This window comes from Lipotes vexillifer, unplaced genomic scaffold (genome assembly GCF_000442215.2).
Source record: "Lipotes vexillifer unplaced genomic scaffold, Lipotes_vexillifer_v1.1 scaffold139, whole genome shotgun sequence".
In the NCBI taxonomy this organism is placed as follows: Eukaryota; Metazoa; Chordata; class Mammalia; order Artiodactyla; family Lipotidae; genus Lipotes; species Lipotes vexillifer.
In genome coordinates, this window is record NW_006793370.1 from 1,551,044 (window position 1) to 1,574,347 (window position 23,304).

The window sequence follows — 23,304 nt, forward strand, 5'->3', positions numbered from 1 at the left end:
AGTGGTTGAGAGTCCGCCTGCCGATGCAGGGGACACGGGTTCGTGCCCCGGTCTGGGAAGATCCCACGTGCCGCGGAGCGGCTGGGCCCGTGAGCCATGGCCGCTGAGCCTGCGCGTCCGGAGCCCGTGCTCCGCAACGGGAGAGGCCACAACAGTGAGAGGCCCGCGTACCGCAAAAAAAAAAAAAAAAAAAAATACAGCCAAGGCAGACATTCTTGGGTAAAAAGGCAAACAGGAGAGTAAAGTTACATGGCTTTTCTGAGGCTTGTGATCCAAAATTATTTCAAATTCTTTTTATGGTGATGAAAAGCTCCATCCTTTACAACACACTCACACACACACACACACACACACACACACACACACTACTACACAGCACTTACACTTTCACATTGACTATTCTATTTCGTGTGGGATGACTTGACTATTTCTTTTTTCCAGTGTAATTAGGTTATGTCCTAGCTTTCATAAACTCATTTAGATACAGGCAATCTTGGATTACGCAGCTATTTTTATATACAAAATTTAATGCATTGTACCAGAAATTCTGAGTTCAGCTCAGTAATACTTACACCCTCTTTCAAAAAGAAAACTCAGCATTTTTTTTTCTTTTTTTTTTTGAAGAAACCACTTCTCTGTGTGCTTTCAAATTACTCTGTAGTCCACAGAAAACTGTTCCTCGGATGCTTGAAGTCTCCAGCTGCCACACAATTTATATCTCTTTCCTCTGCTCTTTGTTTTTCAGCCATTTTCCCTGAATGTCAAAGTCAATTTAGTGCATTTCACTTTGCTGAATAAATCAGAGGCGAAATCCTTGCTAAAAGTGAAAATTTGATTTGCTAAAAGGAGCTTAGGGCAACTATTAATCAATATATCCAGAGTGCCAAAGCCAAGGCCACGATAGACATGCATTCATTTGGAGATTGGCTGAGGCAGAGCAAGGGGGACGCAGGGGAAAACGTGTGACCAGCCCTCGGGAGGGAGGTGGGATTAGGGATGGAGAGAGGGTCAAAGAGGAGCAGAGGGAGAAACAAAACACGCCAGCATCACGTTTAAACTTCTCCCTCCAATTCTTCTTTTAGAGATGGAAAAATATTTTAACGAGCCATTTAAGCATATATGTGTTATGCTAATTAAATCAGCTTCCATACAGAATTCTTTTCACGAGACACAGAAGTCTTTCTCTCTTGAACTCATCAAGTAGCCTCGAGAAGAACCTAAAAGTCGGAAGTAACAGCTCTATGAACAAACAGAATTCCAGAACAGAAAGATATGAGTTGGGCCAGGTCTATGGGATGTCAATATTTTGATAACCCTCAGGTAGATTGCAGGCTTGTTCAGCCTTCTGATATATATAGTGAACCGAATGATGAGACTCATCTTGTCACCTTAGCATTCGAAAGGGTTTCGCGATTACAATTACTTGCCTGAAAATGATACCATCTTTTTAGGACTTGATGAATAGAGAAATCTTCAACTCAGTGAATCTGAACAGAACTGGGGAGGAAGAGCCTTCAATTTTAGCAACCAACCATTTAAAAACTTTTCCAACCATTCAGCTGAGTAGCTACACAGTGATCACCTTGTTTCATTAAAATTTGTGATCGGGGATATAAAGGGCACACTATCAATCAAACACCTTGATTTTTATAGATTTTTTTTTTTTTTTTTTTTTTTTTGCGGTACACGGGCCTCTCACTGTTGTGGCCTCTCCCGTTGCGGAGCACAGGCTCCGGACGCGCAGGCGCAGCGGCCGTGGCTCACGGGCCCAGCCACTCCGCGGTATGTGGGATCTTCCCGGACCGGGACACGAACCCCTGTCCCCTGCACCGGCAGGCGGACTCGCAACCACTGCGCCACCAGGGAAGCCCGATTTTTATTGATTTTAAAGGTGTGTCATACATTTCCTCTTTGATTCAATTCTCCCTTCATTTTATAAATGTAGAGACAAAATTTAAAGACAGGGCAAATATGTTCCATTTGCCTAAACTTGTATGAAAGGCAGGTAGGTAATCTGGAACAAATGACAAAAAATGTACGGGGGCAGTAGAGGAGGATAGGGGAGAAAGACCTACTGAAGCTACTGGTAAAAAGTCATTTAAGTTAAATATTCCATGGTTCAAGTAACACTACTAACAGTGTGAATCAAAATTCCTGACTCTAGGGGATAATAAGAGTTAAACAACTGAATTGTTATGGACATCTAGTAAAAGTTCGTCAAAGTGCTTTGTAAACAATAATAAACTCTACCAATGTTAGTTGTTTTTGTATTGAAAGCTTAATCCCACAAAAAAGAAGATTACCACATAACAATGCACACATGTATGCACAGATATTTATGCAGACACAGATCCATGATTCAGGGTGGAGATCAGGTCACCTGCAGCTTTAATAAGCCCCACAGTACCTAGCATAGTATTAGGTCCATAGCAGACACTCAAATACTTAAATTGTATTCATGACTGCTATGAAATCATGATTCCTCGTTGATCAGAGGTACACAATGGCATGACGACGAATGGATGGCAAATATATTTGGGGGATACCTAGGAATGGACCAGAATACTGGAACAGAGGTTACGTGAGCACAGGTAATTCAGCATGGTGACAGCACTGTGCATCAGGTCACAAACAAGGGCACTGAGTGGTGTGGAGAGGTCTTTGTGAGCACCTTTAATAACATTTGGGGGTATCTCTTGAACCAGGTCTCTGTCTGGGAAACCTCAAACCTTCTTTGTCGGTCTTTCTCCTTTCTAGCAAGGGTAGCTGCAGAAAATGAACAAGGCTGTAGGGGATCTTTCAGATTATTTTTTTCACAACATAGTTTTCAACTTGTTCCTTTCTCCATATCACAATTGTGACTTCAAAAACTGATAAACATTCAGTTATTTCAGGTGTGGCCGAGGAGGACGAACCTGACTATCTAGGAGCTAATGGTCTTGTTCGCCTAGGACAGAATGATGGCAATATCCATACAGTGATCCTCTTGGTTAAACAACCTTTCCCTCCCTTTCTATTATAATGGATGTTTGTTCTGAATATTTTTTGAAATAGCTCTTATGAATACTAACTTTTTGGATCGCTTGGCTCTAATTACAATAAAATGACAATCTATGTACAATCTCTTAGGCACTAAAATGAACATTGAATATTTTACGTTTTTAGATCATTCTTGATAATTTGCAAATTAATTATGCATATGTGTATAATTTGTATGTGTGTTTTTTTTCCTCATTTGATTTTCACAATATAACTAATGGCTAGACCAATTACATAACTTACAAAATATTACTCAACTATATACAGCTCAGGTTTTCTGATTTTACTTTCAGAATTATTCTACCTTTTATAAACCACAACTACCGGTACACAGGTATACAACTACCAGGTACATTAAACATAACTTCCAACTATCTGATAATTGAATATAGTTATAATTTAAATAGTCTTACTAAGTGCCAAGGCATTGGATCTTAAATTTAAAATTTCTCCACTTGGGGCTTCCCTGGTGGCGCAGTGGTTGAGAGTCCGCCTGCCGATGCAGGGGACACGGGTTCGTGCCCCGGTCCGGGAAGATCCCACATGCCACGGAGCGGCTGGGCCCGTGAGCCATGGCCACTGAGCCTGCGCTCCGCAACGGGAGAGGCCATGGCAGTGAGAGGCCCGCGTACCATTAAAAAAATAATAATAATAAAATTTTGGCTAAGTTTATCTTTCTACTCCCATAGGAATTTTCTCCACTTAACTAAAAGACTCAATGACTTCACAGATCTGAAATCATTAAGTTACATGCATATAAGAAAAATTAATCCTGAGAAAAGAGCTGTAATCGCTTTAATTCACTTGTAGCAAAGTAGAAATTACAACTACGCGTAAATTCAGTTATACAATGGGGTGGAGGGCGGAGCCTCAGAGCCAATTAATAGTTTTGTGCTGTGCATATTTTTTATCAACTAATCAACAGTACATTTTTCAAGTGCCAATGATATAGAAACGAAACAGCATATTAGGTCCTTTTTATATATAACATAACTCTCTTAGTTAACTATGCCGTTTCCTGCATGTGAAACCATAATCACATGCATACACATGAAAACTTACCTGGTGTTACAAATGGAAACATAATCTTACAGTAATTATTTCCACCACAATTTTTTGTGCTTTTTCACATGTCATAATCATGTAATGGTGCCAGCAGTTTAAGATAAGTAACGGGCAGTTAAAAAACAAAACCTTCACAACTTCTCCTAGGGAATGATACAATCTAAAAAAATTGATCTCTACGTAAAATGCATTAGAACAATAAATATATCTTTAAACAGTATCATTAGCCATAAATATTACTTCAAAATATTCTTGGGTATTCTCTCACAAAATTTATATCCTAATATAGAAATAGCTTATCCGTGTTCTTTAGAGATTTCTGTCATTTATAGAAAATTCTAAGTACTTCTGTTGAGAAAACTAGAAAAAGCCAACTCGCTGAACAGGTTTTAATACATTTTCCTAAGTGAACGTTTTAGAAAAAATGTTTCAGAATAAATGGAGAATACTGGTTTCTATACTTTAGACTTCTGTTTCTTACATGAATAACTATACATAAAGACTGTTTTATCACATCTCTTCCTAGTGTGGTTTTCTTTTTGAGCTTAATAGTTCCTGCCTTCATTTGGTATGAAGAAAAACTATAGCTTTTTGTGTTTTTTTTCCTGTTTTAAAAATGTCACTAAGAGGCTCCAAACTTGAATGGAGTCCTCTTTCTTCAGCAGGTAACTGTTCGATCTGTCATGTCAAAAATAAACAAGCCCACCTGATAATCTGCCATATTTGATAAAGGAAAAAACAACTTCTAAAATACATTCATTCACTGAATTGTTCAAATACCTTTCTCTTAAAGTCATTCGTCTGGCAAGATCCATAAATATATTTAAGCCACTTATATAGGTCAGCTAATATGGGTGATGCTTTTTTAAGCACCATCTGACGAAGCACATTCTGCATTTTGCTAACAAAGTTCCAGTACAAAATAATATTTTAATCAACCACAAAGAACAATAATAGATCTGACTGCTGGGCTGATAATCGTCTTATCACACCCTGTGAAACCTAGCTCTAATATTTGACGGAGCCTCCATTACTTGGCAGCCCATTCTAAAAAAGGCCAACAATGGAGAGAGAATGGAGTGGAGTGTGCAGGACCTCCGTATCTACATAAAAGAGATTAGAGGCGACAGCGGTCCATTTTACAGCTCAATCATATTGTGTTAGCATGCGCTTATCCGAGCGCGGACGAAATTGAAAGAGAAATAAAAAAGAGTCAGGCAGATAGGAACCAGAAAAGCGAGGCATGAGCAATTTCCAAGGATATAAAAGGATGCTAATGGTGGGGCCCTGTCATTCTTAAAAAGGGCTATTAGGGCACCATCATCTGTTCTGGTGCCCTTATGCTCCTTCAACTAAAGTCAAGCATTTTCTAAAGCCCTTGTGATCTTTTTGCTTCTAGAGATAAAGTATGGTCATGTTTCCGAACAACACACTTTTCCATTTATGTGATTTATTAAAGTAAGTCAACTAATCCTATTTACTGATAAAAAAAAAAACCCCACTCCCTATGTATTCTCCTTCAATATTTTCCTTTGTTGAATTTGTCACTTTTTTATGTAGCACAAGCAAGTATACAAAAGTATCTTCCCAGGAGTGCAGAAAGGCTACTGATGTGATCTTATATGCTAAACTTAATTTTTAAAAAGTATGTGTGTGTGTGTGTGTGTGTGTGTGTGTGTGTGATTTCACAAACTGAGGGCAGCACAAAGAGAGCAAAGGCTTGGATTTTAGTATATTTTAAAAAAAGATTTCACTTTAGTTTTAACAGAAGCATTTAAAAAAACAAACAATTTTCAAGTGAAGATTAAGACAGGTGAAATTTCCGTTCTGATTTGGCTTTCATTCCAGCTCTGACCCCAGTTATGAGGACTAGGTCATGGTATCAAAAACACATTTTTACTTTTATCAAGGCAGAAATGAGACTTTAATCTTTATATTCTCTTTGGCTTTACCCCCTCCCCATCCCATGCTCCATGTTGCTGCCGTGCCCAGGCTCCCTGAACCCGGGTATATAGACCAGCACGCTGGTATCACGGCCTCTTTTTACTTCTACCTCCGAACACTGCATGGCACACTTACTGTTATGAAATTTAAAGGCATTTCAGTGAATTCGTGTTTTGCTAATCCCTCTCTGAAAAGCCAAGATACTCCTTGCAATCATTTAAAACACCCTCCAGGTATCACGAAAAACAGAGCTGTGAATCATCATTGCACAGTAACCTCCATTGGCATTTGCTGGGGAGAGAGAATAACGTCAGCCCCTACCAATTCTAAGCCTCAGCTTCAGACTGAACATATAATCGTATAGCAATTGTTTCCACCACTGGAAATGCTGTTACTCATAGTTATTTAAAGTTACTGTCTTCACAAAGGTCACCAGAGCCCCTTTACTGTGACAAGTTCCTCTGTAAGCTGACATTTCTACTTAGATACACAACTGGACCCACAAATTTATCACTGACTTTTCCTTTCCAGAGAGCAGCAGCAGGAGTTGTTGACTTCTCTTGATCGTTATTATGGAATGTCTGTACGATAACAAAATATGGGCTTAACAAATTTCTTAATTCAGGGAGAACTTGGGCAGAATTCGTGGCCTCTCCCGTTGCGTAGCACAGGCTCCAGACGCGCAGGCCCAGCGGCCACGGCTCACGGGCCCAGCCGCTCCGCGGCATGTGGGACCTTCCCGGACCAGGGCACGAACCCGTGTCCCCTGCATCGGCAGGCGGACTTCTCAACCACTGCGCCACCAGGGAAGCCCTGTGCAAGTGCTTTTACCTCTCTCTGCCCCAGACCTCCCTATCTTCGAATTAAGGATAATAATATATGATTCCTGAGTTAGAACAATGGGTCTCAACCGGGGAAGAGGGGCATGATTTTGCCCCCCAAGAGGACATCTGGCAATGTGTGAAGACATTTTTGTTTGTTACAACTCAAGGATGCTAATAGGTAGAAACCAAGGATGCTGCTAAATACCCTACAAGGAACAGGACAGGCCCCATAACAAAAGATTATCTGGTTCCAAACATCAACTGCGTCAAGACTGAGAAACCCTGGGTTAGAATAATGCGAGTATGTATGTCTGTGTACCTGTGTGTGTGGATAAATGTAACTGATATTAATATATATTGATTATCTTTAAAAGTATCTGTGGACACTTCAACAAATCTTAGTTTTGTTTCTTTCTAAAACCCTTCATAACACTTTCCTTCCAAAAAAGTTTTCATACACTGTTTAGGTAAATTCTGGTTGTTTCCACTGCTACAACTTCCAATGTCTCACCATCTTTCAGCATATTCTATTTCGATTTTTTTTGCTTTTTCTAAAAACCTTATAGATATGATTACAATCCAAATGCAAATCAGCTATCCACACAATCAAATTCTCATCTTTCTTTTAGATGTAGTGACCCTTGTGGAGGTATCTTCTAAAGAATACACTCCGGCTCACCTATTTAACTAGTTTTGACTTAATCTGGGGTGCTTTATTAGCAAACAGTGTAAGACAAAGTAGCCGGTATAATACAGAGTGATGTTTAAATTAGTTTACAATTTGCTTGGCCTCATCTAGAACTGCAGTGAACAAAGCCATTCAGAAATGTCAGCTGTGTTCCCAAGCACTGTAACAAATTGTTGCCTGAACGCTGCACACCTAATGACTTCAAATTAGCTTCACTGCGATATCGCCTGACAGTTCGTTACGACTGTTAGCAACATAGCTGGCGTATCATGACCAATAAATTGGTTTCAGTGTGGGCTGGGAAAGGGACTTCCATCAATTTGATTAAAGAAATTACTGTAGCATTCAAAGCATAAAGACAAACTAGTTTAAGGAGACAGAAATAAGTTCACCGTACCAAAGAAACATGGCTCATCACCCAAAAATTTGTTTGTAAACTATTTGAAGATCAAAGCTCAAACAAACAATAATTCAAGTAGACTACTAAAATTCTTAAACCTTGTGATCAGGTATATGTTCACTGATCTAATGACAGGCCTGGAGAGAAAAATAATTGGATACTTTAAAAATACTACTTTGGGGACTTCCCCGGGGGCGCAGTGGATAAGACTCTGCACTCCCAATGCAGGGGGCCCGGGTTCGATCCCTGGTCAGGGAACTAGATCCCACATGCATGCTGCAACTAAGAGTTTGCATGCCACAACTAAGGAGCCCGCCTGCCACAACTAAGACCCAGCACAATCAAATAAACAAACAAATAAATAAATAAATAAATATTTTTAAAAAAACCCTGAAATCCTACTCTTAAGTCACCATATGAGAATATTTACAATGTCAATTTAACATTTATTTTCATAATTTATGTATAAATTCATGGTAAATATCTAATTGTAAACCAAAGCAATATGCAAATATGAAAAACAATTCAGTATAAATCGCCACTATGAACAACAAAATAAGTGATTTTTAAAAGGAAAAAAGGTATCTAGACTACTCCTGACAAAAACTTTGTTTTATTACGATATTATAGCTTTATTTAGGGTTTAGGAAGCTAAGATAGAGTAAGTTCGGGAAGTTGACCGATTGGCAGGCCAGGCAGGACTTATACCCAGGCTGTCTGCCTTAAAGCCCCCAATTCATAAACATTTATTTAAAGTGAAAAGAAAAAACAGAAGTATTTCCTTAGGAGAAAACTCGGACTTTTTAAAAGAATAAAGAAATATTTTAACAAGTTATATTCTCTTTATCTTAGGTTGGCAATAGTACCTTCATATGCGAAAAAATAATTAACAAGCATTCAAGATGGTACAGTTATAAAAAGGGCATATGATTCTATTAGGACCAAGAAAGCACTAAATTAAGTATGACAAAAACAAATGTAAAGGTTTAAAAAAATCCTAATGAACGGGAATTCCCTGGTGGTCCAGTGGTTGAGACTCTGTGCTTTCACTGCCGATGGTTCGGGTTCAATCCCTGGTTGGGGAACTAAGTTCTCACAAACCGTACAGTGTGGCCAAGAACAATAAATTAATTTAAAAAATACAAATAAAAAAGCAAATTTAAATAAATAAATAAAAACTTAAAATCCTAGTGAGAAAATTGTGAATTTGCCTAAGTCAACATAGAAAGCTTAGGGAATTCATTGCAAACTTTTCTTTTTCATTTCAGAAAAGGTACCTGGAATATGCTTCGCCCATCCAATGATAACCACCAATTCTCGATCGGCCAAGTCGCACAGTGTAGTGAGGGCTTTGATGTCACTGTCGGGAACAGTAGGGTCAGGCATGGCATAGATCTTCTCCGGTTCAGCCACCAATAAATGTGAGACAATCTTGTTATCTGCAGAATCAGACCAGAGCACTACCAGATCACTAGTAGCAGCATCCCTCTTTCGCATGTTCTAAACTAGGTGGTGTTTTGAGCAAAAACAAAAAACAACAAAAACACCCCACAAACACCTATAATCAACCCCAAATATTCCATTTACAGTTCAACATATATACATTAAACAGTGTTCTGGAAAACCCATAGCAGTTGTAATAGTTCTTTGTTTCTCCTTGGCTTTACCTGCCTTTGCTGGAATGAAGCATCCGTCCTGTCATGAAATTTTTTATAGCAAACAGATAAGAGAAGTTAGAGGCTTTCTGGGTCTGCTCTTTGATTCTTAAGTGGGATCTGGGGAAGCAGATTAAATAGCATACAACAGCTTTAAAATAAATATCCACATAAGCCATTGAAATACAGAACATAATGCAGGAGGTAAAGAACTCCTACTGCCCATAGACATAATGGGCATGAAAGTCATTAACTGTCCTAATTCCTTTAAAGAGGAGCAAAGGTCAGAGCCCTTCTGCCGGGGTGAATTACTGACTGTATAACTCTGTCTCTGTGGGATGCATTCAATACAAACGACTTGCCTTTCTCCCCCTCCCCACACACCAGGCCCATCTTCCAAATACAGCCAATGTCAGTTTCCAGAAAAATACTCCAACTTAAATGTGACTGTATTTCCTCTTTGGAGCGTCTAATACTTTAATCCTCTGTTTTCATCTGCTGTCTTTAGTTCATTCTCTGGTTCAGATTTATCTGTCTGAAACTTGTGATATATGTTTTTAAAATCCTTCATAAAATAAACACTAGAGACAAATGGAAAGCATCACATCAAATGTGTTTTATCGCTCAGGGCCACGTGAGAGTTTATGGAAGGGGTTATAAAGCCTTGCTAACAGAATGATTTTTCTTGTTGGCCCCACTTTCAATTTCTACATGTAGCTTTAGATTTGATACTTTCTTCTAAGTGAGGAAATACAAATAGGTAAGAATAAACTCAGATATTTCAATGTCTGTGTCCTATTACTCTAGAAAACTAGGGTATTAAATGTGATCTTTGTGAGCCCAGTCAAAGGTTCCTCTACGTTTACTAGACCATTTGCCTTTCCCTATACACTTTTAACTTTTTTAACTCAAAATGAAAAGACTTCATATACCTTAGAATTGAAAACATAGTTCTTTTTTTTGTCTGCTGTAACAACGTAACAAGGATACTTATCCAAGCTATAGTTTGTAATTTTTCTGATAGAGTTTAAAATTTTTACTATTATGACTGTCACATGAATTCTGTTCACTTCAAATTATCAACAGATAACCATTCAATGGCAGTAATATTCAATTATTATCAAATTAAAAATACAGATTTGGGAGGAAGTATCCCCAAATATCGTATTTTCTAAAAAAGAAATTAAAATCAAATATTCTTTTTTTTTTAAAATTTGTAGGATCTGAAGAGAATGACATTTGTTTCTCGTATATGCTATCGAAACAACACCCTGTTTTTTAGCTATGCTTGGAAAAGTTTCCACTTTCATTGCTCTGACAATGCAGCAAAACCTGTCAGCAACTACTAGATCCTCAGGATTAGAAGAAAATGCAGTAATAAAGGGTACAAAAATGTGACGGAAGGAAACCGTGATTCGAGTTCTTTTAGTACAGGGAAAATGCAACCTGTTTTACCCAAGCCACTGGATACTTGACGGGAGGGGGTCAGAGAAATTTGGTGGAAGCTTAGAAATTCCTATCATTCAGAAAATGGAATAGCCGGCAGCACTGTTCCTAGGTGAATCTTATTTAATGTTTCCCTAATTAGAATCAATAGAACCCAATTTTCATTCTTGGGCTTTTGTAGTACACAAACAATCAGTCAGGCTCCAGAAATCTCCCCCAGCCACTTTCTGAGCAAAGCCCATGCCTGGTCTCTTGACATTTATCTGACAGGATCTGAAAATTAAGTTTTATAAATGTTTGTTACCAAAATACACTAATTGGATAGACTAAGGAAAATGAACACAGAGGCCTTAAGATAATGAGTAATGATTTATTAGGAGTCCTCTTTCATCTCAGACAAATGGAGCTCACTGAAATTGCTGTAATCTTCTTAAAGGTACTTGACAAGCCTCTTCCTAATTTCTCAGGTTTACACCGAAAACCGTACATGTTTCTTTATCCATCCTGTGGACTTACGAATGGGCTGGTGCTCATTTTTCTCTCGGTAGAGGATATCATCAATGGTGTCAGTCGACTTTGTATAAAATGAATGAGAAATGGCCAGTCTGGATATCAGTGAATCCAGGAAAACGAAACCTCTAATGAAATTAAGCATTAGTGTTTATTGCATTTTATTGTATTATCAGAAAGTTTTTTTATTCTAATGTGCAAAATCTGCTTAATGCAGTCCTAGATTGTATTTGCAGAATGCCAAACAGCTCATGCAGGCTGAGAAGATGCCAGATTGGACAATTGAAGGTATAATCAACATAACGTTTTTTGGAAAGGCAAAAGGAAACCATGCCATATGTTCACTTAAGCTTCAATTTTATGTAAAACTGGTTGTTTTTCCTTTGACATAGCTAAAATGTCCTTTCATTTACAGTTCAGGGTCTGTTTTATGTATTTAACAGATGCCCATATGCTCACACGGATGATGCATAGCAGCGACCCCTCCTGGAGAATCTGAATGAGAAGAGGACACTTTCTCTTCCCTCGAAAGCAGATCAAAAATTACCCGTGTCCTTTCTAGAACTGCTATAGCTGCAACTTCCTCTGGTGAGGGCTGGTTGTGTCTTCTGAGACAGAGACAGCTAAATGTGAGAATTGTTTCCACCAAAGCACTTTCAGTGCCTCGCATAAACTCTATGCATAAACATCCTAGAACGTTAGCTCTTTTGCACTACAGCCATGAACTGATTTTTCAGAAACTGGAACACAGTTAACTGCCTCAATCTATATTCTAGCTCTTTTTAGCTAATGACAAAGAGAATGGGGTTTGCATTTTAGCTACATACCTACCATTGTTTCAAATTGCAGCCGGGCATTATCAAACCATGGGCTTTTAAAAAACAATTCATAATGCCCATAAGGGCACCTGAAATGGAACCACCAACCTATGCTTGTTATCAGCAGGGCCCATCCTTGTTTTAATCTATTGCTAGCTAGTGTGTTAACCTTCTATAGCTCTAAATTAATGAGGCTCCTAATGTATTTTCATTGGGAGGTTGAACAAACTCATTTAGCTAGTGGAAACTACAAAAATCACTTTCTTGTGAAATCTGAAACTAACGGCTCCGGATCATGGTACGATCCATTTTATGTACCTCTGAAAATAAAGATAACCCGTAAATGTAAAATTCGCACTATATAAGCTATGCCTTGGTATGCTTATGCTTCCACAAAATGACTAGGTGAGAAAAAGGTAGAGGGGGAGAAAACCACAGGAAAAAAAGATAATTAGCTGAGTTGCTGTTGCTCTTCAAAGGCAATCCTTGGGAATAAAGCCACATCTCCCCACCCCCGCCAACAAAGAGAAGTCTCGTTGGAGTCAGTAGGAATGGGCATGCCAAAAGTCATGTACCTAGAGCCAGCTGGGAGGATGTCGTGTGCTGGAAAGCCAGACACGTCTTCTGTACTTACATGGCTTTTTGGCTGGCTGAACCAACTGAGGGTTCAGGTATGGGCTGTTCTCCGCATCTATTCTGCGTTTGTACTTCTGCCGACCTCCACGTACTCTGTCAAGACGCACTCCTGTGGGGAAAGACAGGCACGTCCTTACTGTCGAGGTAACTATCTCTGAGACCCCAATCAAATACACAGAGAGTAGCATCCACGGGTGCTAGGTAAGCAGAGAGTAGATTGCAGAAGAGACCAGGGGAAGTAGAGGGATGTAAAAAAGTGACGGCTAAACCAAGACTGGCACAGGTTGGAAAACCAAACCTGGCAGAGATGACCAAGCTGAAAGACATTTATGCAAGGCCATCAGAGTCGCCTACATGCCAAAAGAAAGGCACCTTTCCTTGAGAATTAATACAAAGAAACTGGAATTTGGTGCTAACTCAGTTTCTCAAATTAAAGACGTTGGCAATGTGTATCCTCTCCATCGGTCACCCCCTGAAAGCTCAATGTGTGGGCTTGAGTAGATCAGTAGACCCAGAGCTGTTCAATCCACGCCGGTCTATCAGAGGACTCCACATGGACCTGTGGAACTGAACTGAGTTGAAAACCCCTACACATGTTGTACAGAGCTGGAACCCTACTTCACAAGATGAGACGCCAAGCATCGTTCCATGTTCTAAGTCAACATGTCTCAGAAGGAGCACGTCCTTTACATTTTGGCACAAGTTTGTATTTTCCTTCAAATGAGAGAAAACTGAGAGCAGGTTTGGACTGAACGCAGGTTAGGAGGAGGAGATTCCTGAAAGGATTCAGGAGGCCAGGATGGCAAAGGAGGGATTTGTTAGGAGGGCAGAGATGAAGCGTGAAGCTAGAAAGTAGGCAAAAGTGGACTGGCGTTTAGTAATACTTTTTCCCCATGAGTGACGGACTGGGTCAAGATTCAGGGAGGTATTGCTGGCAGTGGATCTATCACATTAAGGAAAGGGGCAAAAGGGAAAGAAAGGGATTAAAAAGAAAGAAATGTTTCATTTACATGGGGCAGTGGGGAGGGGCGCTTGTTAATAACATGGTTTCCAGGCTGTAACTGTAAAGTTTAGGATAGAAACATATAAATCTTTATCAAATAAAGAGAAGGTTACTTGGGAGTAAGAGAGAGGTGAGAGACTCGCTTTGCGGTCTTAGATTGTACCTTAATTGATAAGACAGTATTAACATTATCCATTAATAAATTCACAACGAAGTAATTCATTGTACATATTTTGGTATTTCTCAAACTGTCCAGAAGATAGATTTGGTTTAACAGTATCCTCAGTATTGTTAATGTACTGAAGGCCCTCTCAGAGCCTTTAACATGCAACAAACTCTCAAATAGAACTCTCAGAGGGAGATACAGCCTATGCAATGTTTTGCAAACCAATTTAACCAAGGATCCTGTTTTGGGAACATCTGTTAATGTCACGTGGAACAGGTGAGTTGTGGTGTAACTGAATTACATGAAACAGTTTGGGAAAGGCTGATCTATTTCTATGTGAATCCTGAAGGTGAATATATATACTCATATGTTAAAGATGACTATCAATCCATGAGCTAAAGAAAAACATAACTTTTCATATTATCTTAATACTACTACTTTAAGAGTTGATTTCCTTTTAGTGATACACACAGACATACACTTGGTTCTAGATAAACCCTGAAATGTCGAACTGAAACATCAGAGCAGAGTTTAAGTGACATCAGGAGACAACCTCAAGAGCAAGTAAGTAGGTTTAGACAAACAAATATCAAAAAACGAAGAGCTCAGGTACAGTCTCTAAGTATTCAATGAAAATAGAATGCTTGTGAGTCATGAAGAAACATTTCTTGACTGCTGCTTTTAGAAAAATTTTGCGCCTAGAGTTCCATTCCTTCGTTTATCTAATTTCTAATGTTCTATTTTTATTGTGTCTATATTTAATTTACTAAAGTTTCACACCTTTTCCCTTTCCACCCCTTTAGTCACGTTTTGTCTTTTTTCACTTCTTTCTTTCTCCAAGATATTTTTCCAGTTTATATAATGTGGTCACATTTTGTCTGTTCATCTGAGATCCATTCAAATTTGTTTCATTATAAGAATTTAAAATTTTTCATTATAAGAGTTTAGAAAATTAAAAGCATATATAACTAAAAGTGGTACCATAACACGTTTGGCATCCAGCTCCAACGCAATGTGAACATTAATGTGATATGGTTAGAGGTGTGGAGAGAAGGCAGGATGAAACAAACAGAGCCAGACAAAGACAATGACAGACGAAGGCTAAAAAAAGGAGGAAACATTTAAAAATAACTCTGAAATTGTTAGAACCAAGAAAGCCTGACATACACACACTACTATACATAAAACAAATAATCAACAAGGACCTACTGTACAGCACAGGGAACTCTACTCAGTACTCGGTAATGACCTATATGAGAAAAGAATCTAAAAAAGAGTGGATATAGGTATGTATATATGAAACGAATTCAACACTGTAAATCCACTAGACTCCAATAAAAATTTTAAAAATTAAAAAAAAAAAAAAAAAAAAAAAAAAAACAAAAAATCTTGATTAGGTTTGTAGACTCCAAACTTTGCTTTTGGTGTCTGTCAGGGCATGAGTTCACCCTGAGCAATATAGCCTCACATGCTCAAATACTGAACAATACACTATGTATTTTCCAACACAGGAGTCAGAGCTGGTGAGCTTCTGACAATGGATTTCGTCCATCCTGAAGGCCTGTGGAAGAGGATCGTAGCTGAAAGGCTGGATTCAAGGTCTTGGCTGGACACAGTTCTGACACAGTTATATCACACTAAAGCCACCAATCAGCTTAGCCAACTGGCCCAAGTTTACGGGAGAAGTGCAACACTGAAAACTAGTTATTAAATATCATGAAGAAAAAAATACATACACTTGATTGACAGAATTTTTATTATGCATTATGGGATATTTTTTGTATTTGTAGGAATATATCCTTTAAGTATTGTGAAATAATTTTATTACTGTGCATTTCCTTTCAACTCTGAACAATGAATTACTGAAATATTCATATTATTTTTACGTGCTCCTCCAAAATCTAAAGGAGTGTTCTTTTTCACTCTTATGTTCATTCTCGCTTTCTCTTTCTCCTTTTCCCTCTTTTTCTTGCTTTCTTCCCTCCCTCTCACCTCCTTTCCGTGTGTGAGTAGATGAACTACTATCTATCCATCCATCCCTCCATACCATCTACGTATCTATCCAGTTTCTAAATATTCAAGTACTTTTTTACAAAAGCCATGATTTAACGCTTTCTTACTTCCTAAAATAAAGATCAGCTGGACAAAGCATTCTTTTATGATTTATAACTTTATGTATATGGTACTCAGTAGATGACTGTAGAGGGAAAAAAACAGATATTAATACTACATAATTAATAATTAATACAATTATGTAGCGCAAGTTGATGGGCAGTCAACATACAGAAAAACTGTCCCTGCCAAGTTTAGATAACAATTAACAGTAAACATTTCTAGAGTCGATATATTTAAAAAGATCATAATCACTTTTATGTGAAAGTTTTATTCCCATTTTAGGGGGTTAAAAGTAGACAAATATCAACAATTTCAAGTAAAAAATATTTATACTGCTTTTAACCTCTTTTCAAAGTCTGGAAAATCTTCTTTTTATGCATCTTCTAGAGACATGGTGATGATGATAATGATTTAGTTTAGCTGACTTCATGCTCAGTGAAATGTCTGAACTCAAATCCTAGTAACACACCTGCGACTACTTCCACATCACACTAAAATTATTCATCAATTTATTCAGTTCTGTTGGAGAAAAAACATAGTCAGTAAAACCCGTTTCTTTCTCCCCCCCAAGGACAATAATATAACACGGAAATACACAAGTGACATAGGTTTCAAAGTTAAATCAGCCCAAACTATGTGTTCAAACATGTGGACCCAGCTTCTTTATCTGTGCATCTTTGAAAATAAACAGATTTATTCATCTGAGTCATAATAATATATGCACTGAAACCTTTTTTTTTTTTTTTTTTTTTTTTTTTTGCGGTACGCGGGCCTACTCACTGATGTGGCCTCTCCCGCTGCAGAGTGCAGGCTCCGGACGCGCAGGCCCAGCGGCCACGGCCCACGGGTCCAGTCGCTCCGCGGTACGCGGGATCCTCCCGGACTGGGGCGCGAACCCGCGCCCCCTGCATCGGCAGGCGGACCCCCAACCACTGCACCACCAGGGAAGCCCTGCACTGAAACTTTAATAATGTTATTTTAAAGGGTCTGATAAAACAATACTATACAGATATCATTAAGAAGTCTATTTTCACATATATACGCTACTATGTATAAAATAGATAACTAATGAGAGCCTACTCTATAGCACAGGGAACTCTACGTGGTGCTCTGTGGTGACCTAAATGGGAAAGAAATCCAAAAAAGAGGGCATATATGTGTATGTATGGCTGATTCACTTTGCTGTACAGCAGAAACTGACACAGCAGTGTAAAGCAACTATATGCCAAAAAATACATTTAAAAATAAAAGAAGTCTATTTTCAGTATATTTCTAGTTTTAAAGTTTTTCCAGAAAAATGTTTCCAACTGCAATAATATAATAATTTATTCCTAAATATTATATGAGGAACATGGAAAAAAATAAAGCATAGTTTGCAAATCAGAATGGTTTCTTTCTGGCTCTTTCATTAACAAGCTCTGTAAATTTTGTTGAGTTCCTTAACCTGTTTGCTTTTCCACATATAAGATGGATATTAAGACAATAACCTCCCTGGTGTTTTGCTGTAATGATCCAATTATATTAATATAAGGTACTAATACATTTGGATATTATACTAATGTACTAATCTATTTGGATATTATACAAAGGCATTATTAAATATCTTATAAAGCTTAAAATACCAATTGAAATATTGCTATATTATTTACTGAAATATATTTTGCACCGTGATCATTTATTGAAAATCTACCCCCATGGAGTGTGACAGTCTACCCTGCCTCAATTCTGTAGGTAAACAGATTTGAGGTATGACTGAATGGTAAGATAATACAAAGGATAAAACCCAAATAATGACATTATTTGATGTCTAAGTGATTACAGAAATATTTGGTATCCCATTCTATTTGCTGTTCACCCCTGTCACTAATAATATCATTTAGAATTTATTTTAGAACACATACAGAAGCCAACCCAAAGTCTATCAAAAAGAAAAATGCTATCTCTGAGTTTAGCTAGAAACACACAATACAAAGTTAAGTAGAGAATTGATAATTATCCAATTAACCTAATACATTTCATTTAAAAGTCTCTACTTTCAGCAGAAACAAACAAAAAAAACACAACAGTATTTACGATCAGGACCTGGAAAATCCAGATTTGCCATAAACAAACATCAATCTAATCCAAATATTTCCACTTAACAATGGCAAAGCCTGTCTCTCTACATCTTTACAATCTTAAATACAAACAATTTCTGTTTGGACTCCACTTGTAAACCAGTTTTGAAAAAAGTTTAAAAAGAAGATTTCTCCCAGTAAATAAGATACCCACAATGTTCAATGTTTGACAGGATTTGAAGTTAATTAAGGCAACTGGAGTTCCTATTCATGTGGAGACTGCCATTACCCCTTTCATTTTTTAAATAAAAAAATTTAATATTTACATTACCTACCAAACAGAACGTTTCACACTGCTTTTTCTGTCAAGTACTGCATGTGCCTACATTGTCACAAGGGAATCACAAATCTCATAAGTTGTCAGAATTTACAAAATTGAGGAAACAGGAATAGGGCAAGAAGGAAAAAACAAAACAAAACAAAAAAACCGCTAAGAGGCACATAAATGCCAAAAGAAGTAAAATAGTTCAGCACAAGGCCTTCTTAGGTCAGCTAATTTTAAGTCTACATTTTATGCCCAAATGCAAATTTTTAAAATATTATATAGTCCAAAGACAAAAGTATTTTTCACACTTTTAATAGCACAAAGTCATTTCATAGGATAATTAAAGATCTCCCCTTCAGAGATTACACAAGGCTATCCTAGCCTACTTTGCTAAATTAAAGACAAGGCTTTTTATAATATTGTTCTTAAACAAAGGTTTGCTAAAAACGTTGATTACATAGACCCCTGGAATACTTAAGAAAGATGCAAATAGTCATATTAAAGTAATGATAATTTTTTAAAAGATAGTGAAATAATATTTTAAAAGATTAGTGACTTTAGGGGCTTCCCTGGTGGCGCAGTGGTTGAGAGTCCACCTGCTGATGCAGGGGACGCGGGTTCGTGCCCCGGTCCGAGAAGATCCCACGTGCCGCGGAGCACAACAGTGAGAGGCCCGCGTACCGCAAAAAAAAAAAAAAAATATAGTGACTTTAATGACAACTAAATAAATAGTTGGATTATTGAAATGTTATCCAACACGACTTGTACTTCAGAATGAGGAGCTGCCTGGGAAAGTAAAGCTTATGACACAAGAAGGTGAAGAGGGCGGGAACCTTCTCCTCCACGATGTCTCTGCTACTGAGGCTCCCTCTGCTGTGGAAGGGAATCCAGCTCCTTCCGTTCAGGAAAAGAAGTACCTAGAAGCGCCCTTGAATTTGCCTGAGATTTCTGTGAGGGAACCATCATAAACAGAGGGTGGAGAAAATCCCCTTGAGGGGCTGTAGGAAAGGAAGCAAAGGCAGATCAGCAGTATCAAGACACAGTGGCGAGAATTTTAGTGGCAGCCTGTGATGGGGTTCTTCCTCATAACAGCGTCCTTACAGAGAGGACCAGTTGTACCTAGAGTATTTGTGCATATTTATAGGCACCCCAGTAAAGGGATGAGTGAAAATTATTTGTACACTGATGCAGATACTCCAGGGAGAGGCTAACCATATTAAATTCTGGAGGATCATGAGAGACAATAAAACACACCAAGCCCTAGTTACCTTCTCTTACTATTATTGCCCTTTCTCAAAATAGACAGTGATACTGTCCAACATGGCTTCATGATTTCGTTCCTTTCTTCCTATCTCAGCAAACTGTTGACTCCTGATATCTGCATCTCCTTAACAAGCAATGTCTTCATTGATAATGGAGTGACTTAATCTCTGCATGAAGTGTCTTGCAATCAACCGAAACACCCATTGGTTATTGAGAGCTTCTTCTATTCCAGGCAATGGGTTAATTGTTTTACATACATGAACACATTTAATACTTACAGCAATCCTATGAAGCAGGTGCTATTATTATCCCATTTTACAAATGAGAAAACTGGAACGGGGAAGAGGCTGAGCCAGGAGTGGCAGCTGGGGGCCACAGCTGCCGAGCCCACGTCCTCAGGGGACCACGGCTGCCGAGCCCACGTTCTCAAGCCCTATGTTTATACTGCTTCTCTGTCATCAAATTCTATTTTTGGAAAAGAGCATGTGGTATATACTCCAAAAGCAGAAGCACGGGCAGATAAAACGCAATTACTGTAGTAAACAATACTCACACCCTGATAGGGGGTGCATATAAAGAGTAAGGCAAAATGATGAGCTAGCAGGAGGAGAGAGGGATACTTTTACTCCACTGAAGGGCCAGGCATTTTGCATCTATGACTCTATAAAGCGTCTCCACTTAGAAAAAGTTTATAGCTACGAGACTGTGGGTAAACCAAAAATGATAAAAAGATTCAAGTCAGTCTGCTTTTCTCTTGAGGCAGGGACCCAGAGATATTCATTTCCTTGCTCCCTGTTCCTCTTTAAAATGTCACTGAAATAAGACAAGGACTGTTTTGCCAGGGCCATGGAGGCAAAGCAACATTCTGGCTGAGTTTTACAGTTTAGAAGGAGACCCCGATGGCGGCTTCTCAGTTAGACACCTTGATGAATGGTTACATTTACTTCTGCTGAAATGACATGACAACAATTCAGGAACTTTGGAAATAGCTTGGTTGCATGTGGAAGCACTCTAAGATCTGCTGAAATAAAAGGGAAAAATCACACAGGGAGAGAAAATGCATATCCATTAGGTGGGCTTTTTTTTTTTTTTTTTAACTGAGTCCTCAGTCACGAGAAGAGATAAAAGCCAGGACTCACATTAAAGCTTCCTTGCTCTACAGATGAATTAACAATTAGCAAAGGGAAGTCTTTCGTTTTGGTCTCCTGGTAGCTATCTGGACTATTAAACATGTGAGGCTTGCACAGGAAATTACAAAGGCTTCCCTCTGTTTCAGATTCAAGCTGCATCCAAAATACATTTGTAGATTTCTGTGCACAGGACATAGCCACAAAGAAGTCCCTCCTTTTTTTTCAAGGTGTGATTCACTGCTCTTGGCTGGTTCTGAGGCGTATGTGCTAAATTTATAATCTGGCTGAGAGCTGAAATCAAAACCATAGAAATCTGAAAAAGACATAGTTTACAAAATATTTTGCAGGGAAGATATTATTCCACCAGGGGTCCAGTTGCTTCATCTGAAGCATGGAGCCCTAATCTGTGACACATAGAAGTACAAATTAGGTCATCTGCAACAGGTGACAAGTTTTAATTGAATGTCTTCTGTCTGCAATTCTGACAAAAGGTGAATAGAAATAAATGGGTCTTGGCAAGACGGCTCTGAGCCTTACAATACCCAATATCTCATTATTTTTAAACAGCTATCTATAAACTGATGCTGACAAGCCTTGAACCTTTTATTTCTGCTCAAGATGAGGTGGCTGTGAAGGGGTAAAAAAAAAAGGAAAGAAAAAGGGGCATCCAGAACATTACATTAAACATGCAATACCTACCATTATCACTTCCCCAATGTAATTAAAGGAAATCTCCTATTCAAAAGGTACTATTTCTTACTTTGCTTGATGTCAGAGAGAAAGAGAAAGAGAGCAAGCGAGCGAGCTTGCTTGGCCTGTATTTGCTAAACATAGAGACTGCCTTTAAAGAAAAAAAAGAAAATCTTCCCTTTCTTTCTTTCTTGCCTGTGAAAAATTTCATAAACTACTGAAAGAGATACTGCGTGACTTAAACCCATCTGAACTCTATTTTGTCTGGTTACTGTTTAATACTGGTGACTCCTCCCTTTACCCTTTGCGAAATTGCCTTCTCATGTGAATAAAGTTGTGAATTAGCGGGTAAAGACATGAAATGTGGTTGCACATCACCATCAGGAAAAGTGATTCTACTAATTCACAATTAGATGTGACACTGGCAGCAATAAGTTTAACACAATAATAACAGTAATAACGGTGCACAGCACCCCATGGGGATGCTCTGTAAACAGAAGCACAAATATTATTTATGCAAAATTCAATGCCCTGTAAAAATGAATTAAAAATGAAATCAACCAGGCTGGTTTATAAGTTGCGGGTTGAAAGTCATAGGCAGTGTTTCATCCAATGAAGAGGAATACAGTGGAGTCTAGTGAACCAAAAAGCCACATGTGGATTTCAAAGAGAATATAAGTTGTGGGGAAAAAAAAAAAAAAGGAAATAGGCGACAGAGAAAGATGGTGGTGAGTCTGGAGGTCATTTGGTTTTAGCATGTGTGATTCTAGATCACGTGGGCAACCAAAGTAGAGTTCAGCTCAAAAGAGAAGCTTATGGTCACTTTAGTAGGAGAAAACTTTAAGCCCTGGCCAGTTTGTTAGGAACTCAGCACAGTTAATAAAAATGCACTACCAGACTCAAGCAGAAATTCCAAGATCCAATTCTAAGAAACCAAAGTGACACATGGTGTTTAATTAATATTTTTCTGGTGATTATGATTTTGCAAAGTTGAGACTGGAAATAAAGTAAATCTAGCAGAAGGAACATATGCCTGGGTCATGTGAAAAAAAGAGTAGTACCAAAACCACAAAATACATAGGAAAAAAAAATCAGTTCAATAGAGATCAAATGTTAACATAACATTAATGTATACACGCCCAAATCTCGTACCAGTGAGAAATTTTCTTGCCACACTGTGACGTTTATTTCTTATTTCTTGTGACACCGGCAGCAATAAGTTTAATACAATAATAATAGTAATAACAATGCACAGCACTCCATGGGGACTCTCTGTGTAAACAGAAGCACAAAGAATATTTATGCAAAATTCAATGCCCTGTAAAAATGAATTAAATATGAAATTAAGCTGGTATTCAAGTAGCTGGAATGAGAGCCATAGTCACTGCATTACATTCAATGGAGAGGAACACAGTGGAGTCTACTGGCCTCCCTGTAAGGTTTTAGTGGAGTAAACAAGAAATGCCATGGACTGAATGTTTGTGTTCTCCCAAAATTCATATGTTGAAACTGAATCCCCAATGGGATAGT

At 38.3% G+C, this 23,304-nt stretch overlaps 1 protein-coding gene across 2 annotated transcripts in view; it reads right to left on the reverse strand.

The window, feature by feature from the left end:
* The window catches only part of LOC103084264 (estrogen-related receptor gamma), a 159,144-nt gene that overhangs the window by 51,563 nt on the left and 84,277 nt on the right, over positions 1-23,304 (reverse strand). Inside the window, exons 2-3 of one of the 2 annotated variants that reach the window (XM_007466319.1) lie at positions 13,024-13,134; positions 9,238-9,399 (exon numbers count right to left, since the gene is read on the reverse strand). In XM_007466319.1, the coding sequence (XP_007466381.1) occupies positions 9,238-9,399; positions 13,024-13,134 (273 nt within the window). Of the gene's footprint in view, positions 1-9,237; positions 9,421-13,023; positions 13,135-23,304 lie in introns of both variants that reach the window. The other variant, XM_007466318.1, reaches the window with a different exon arrangement.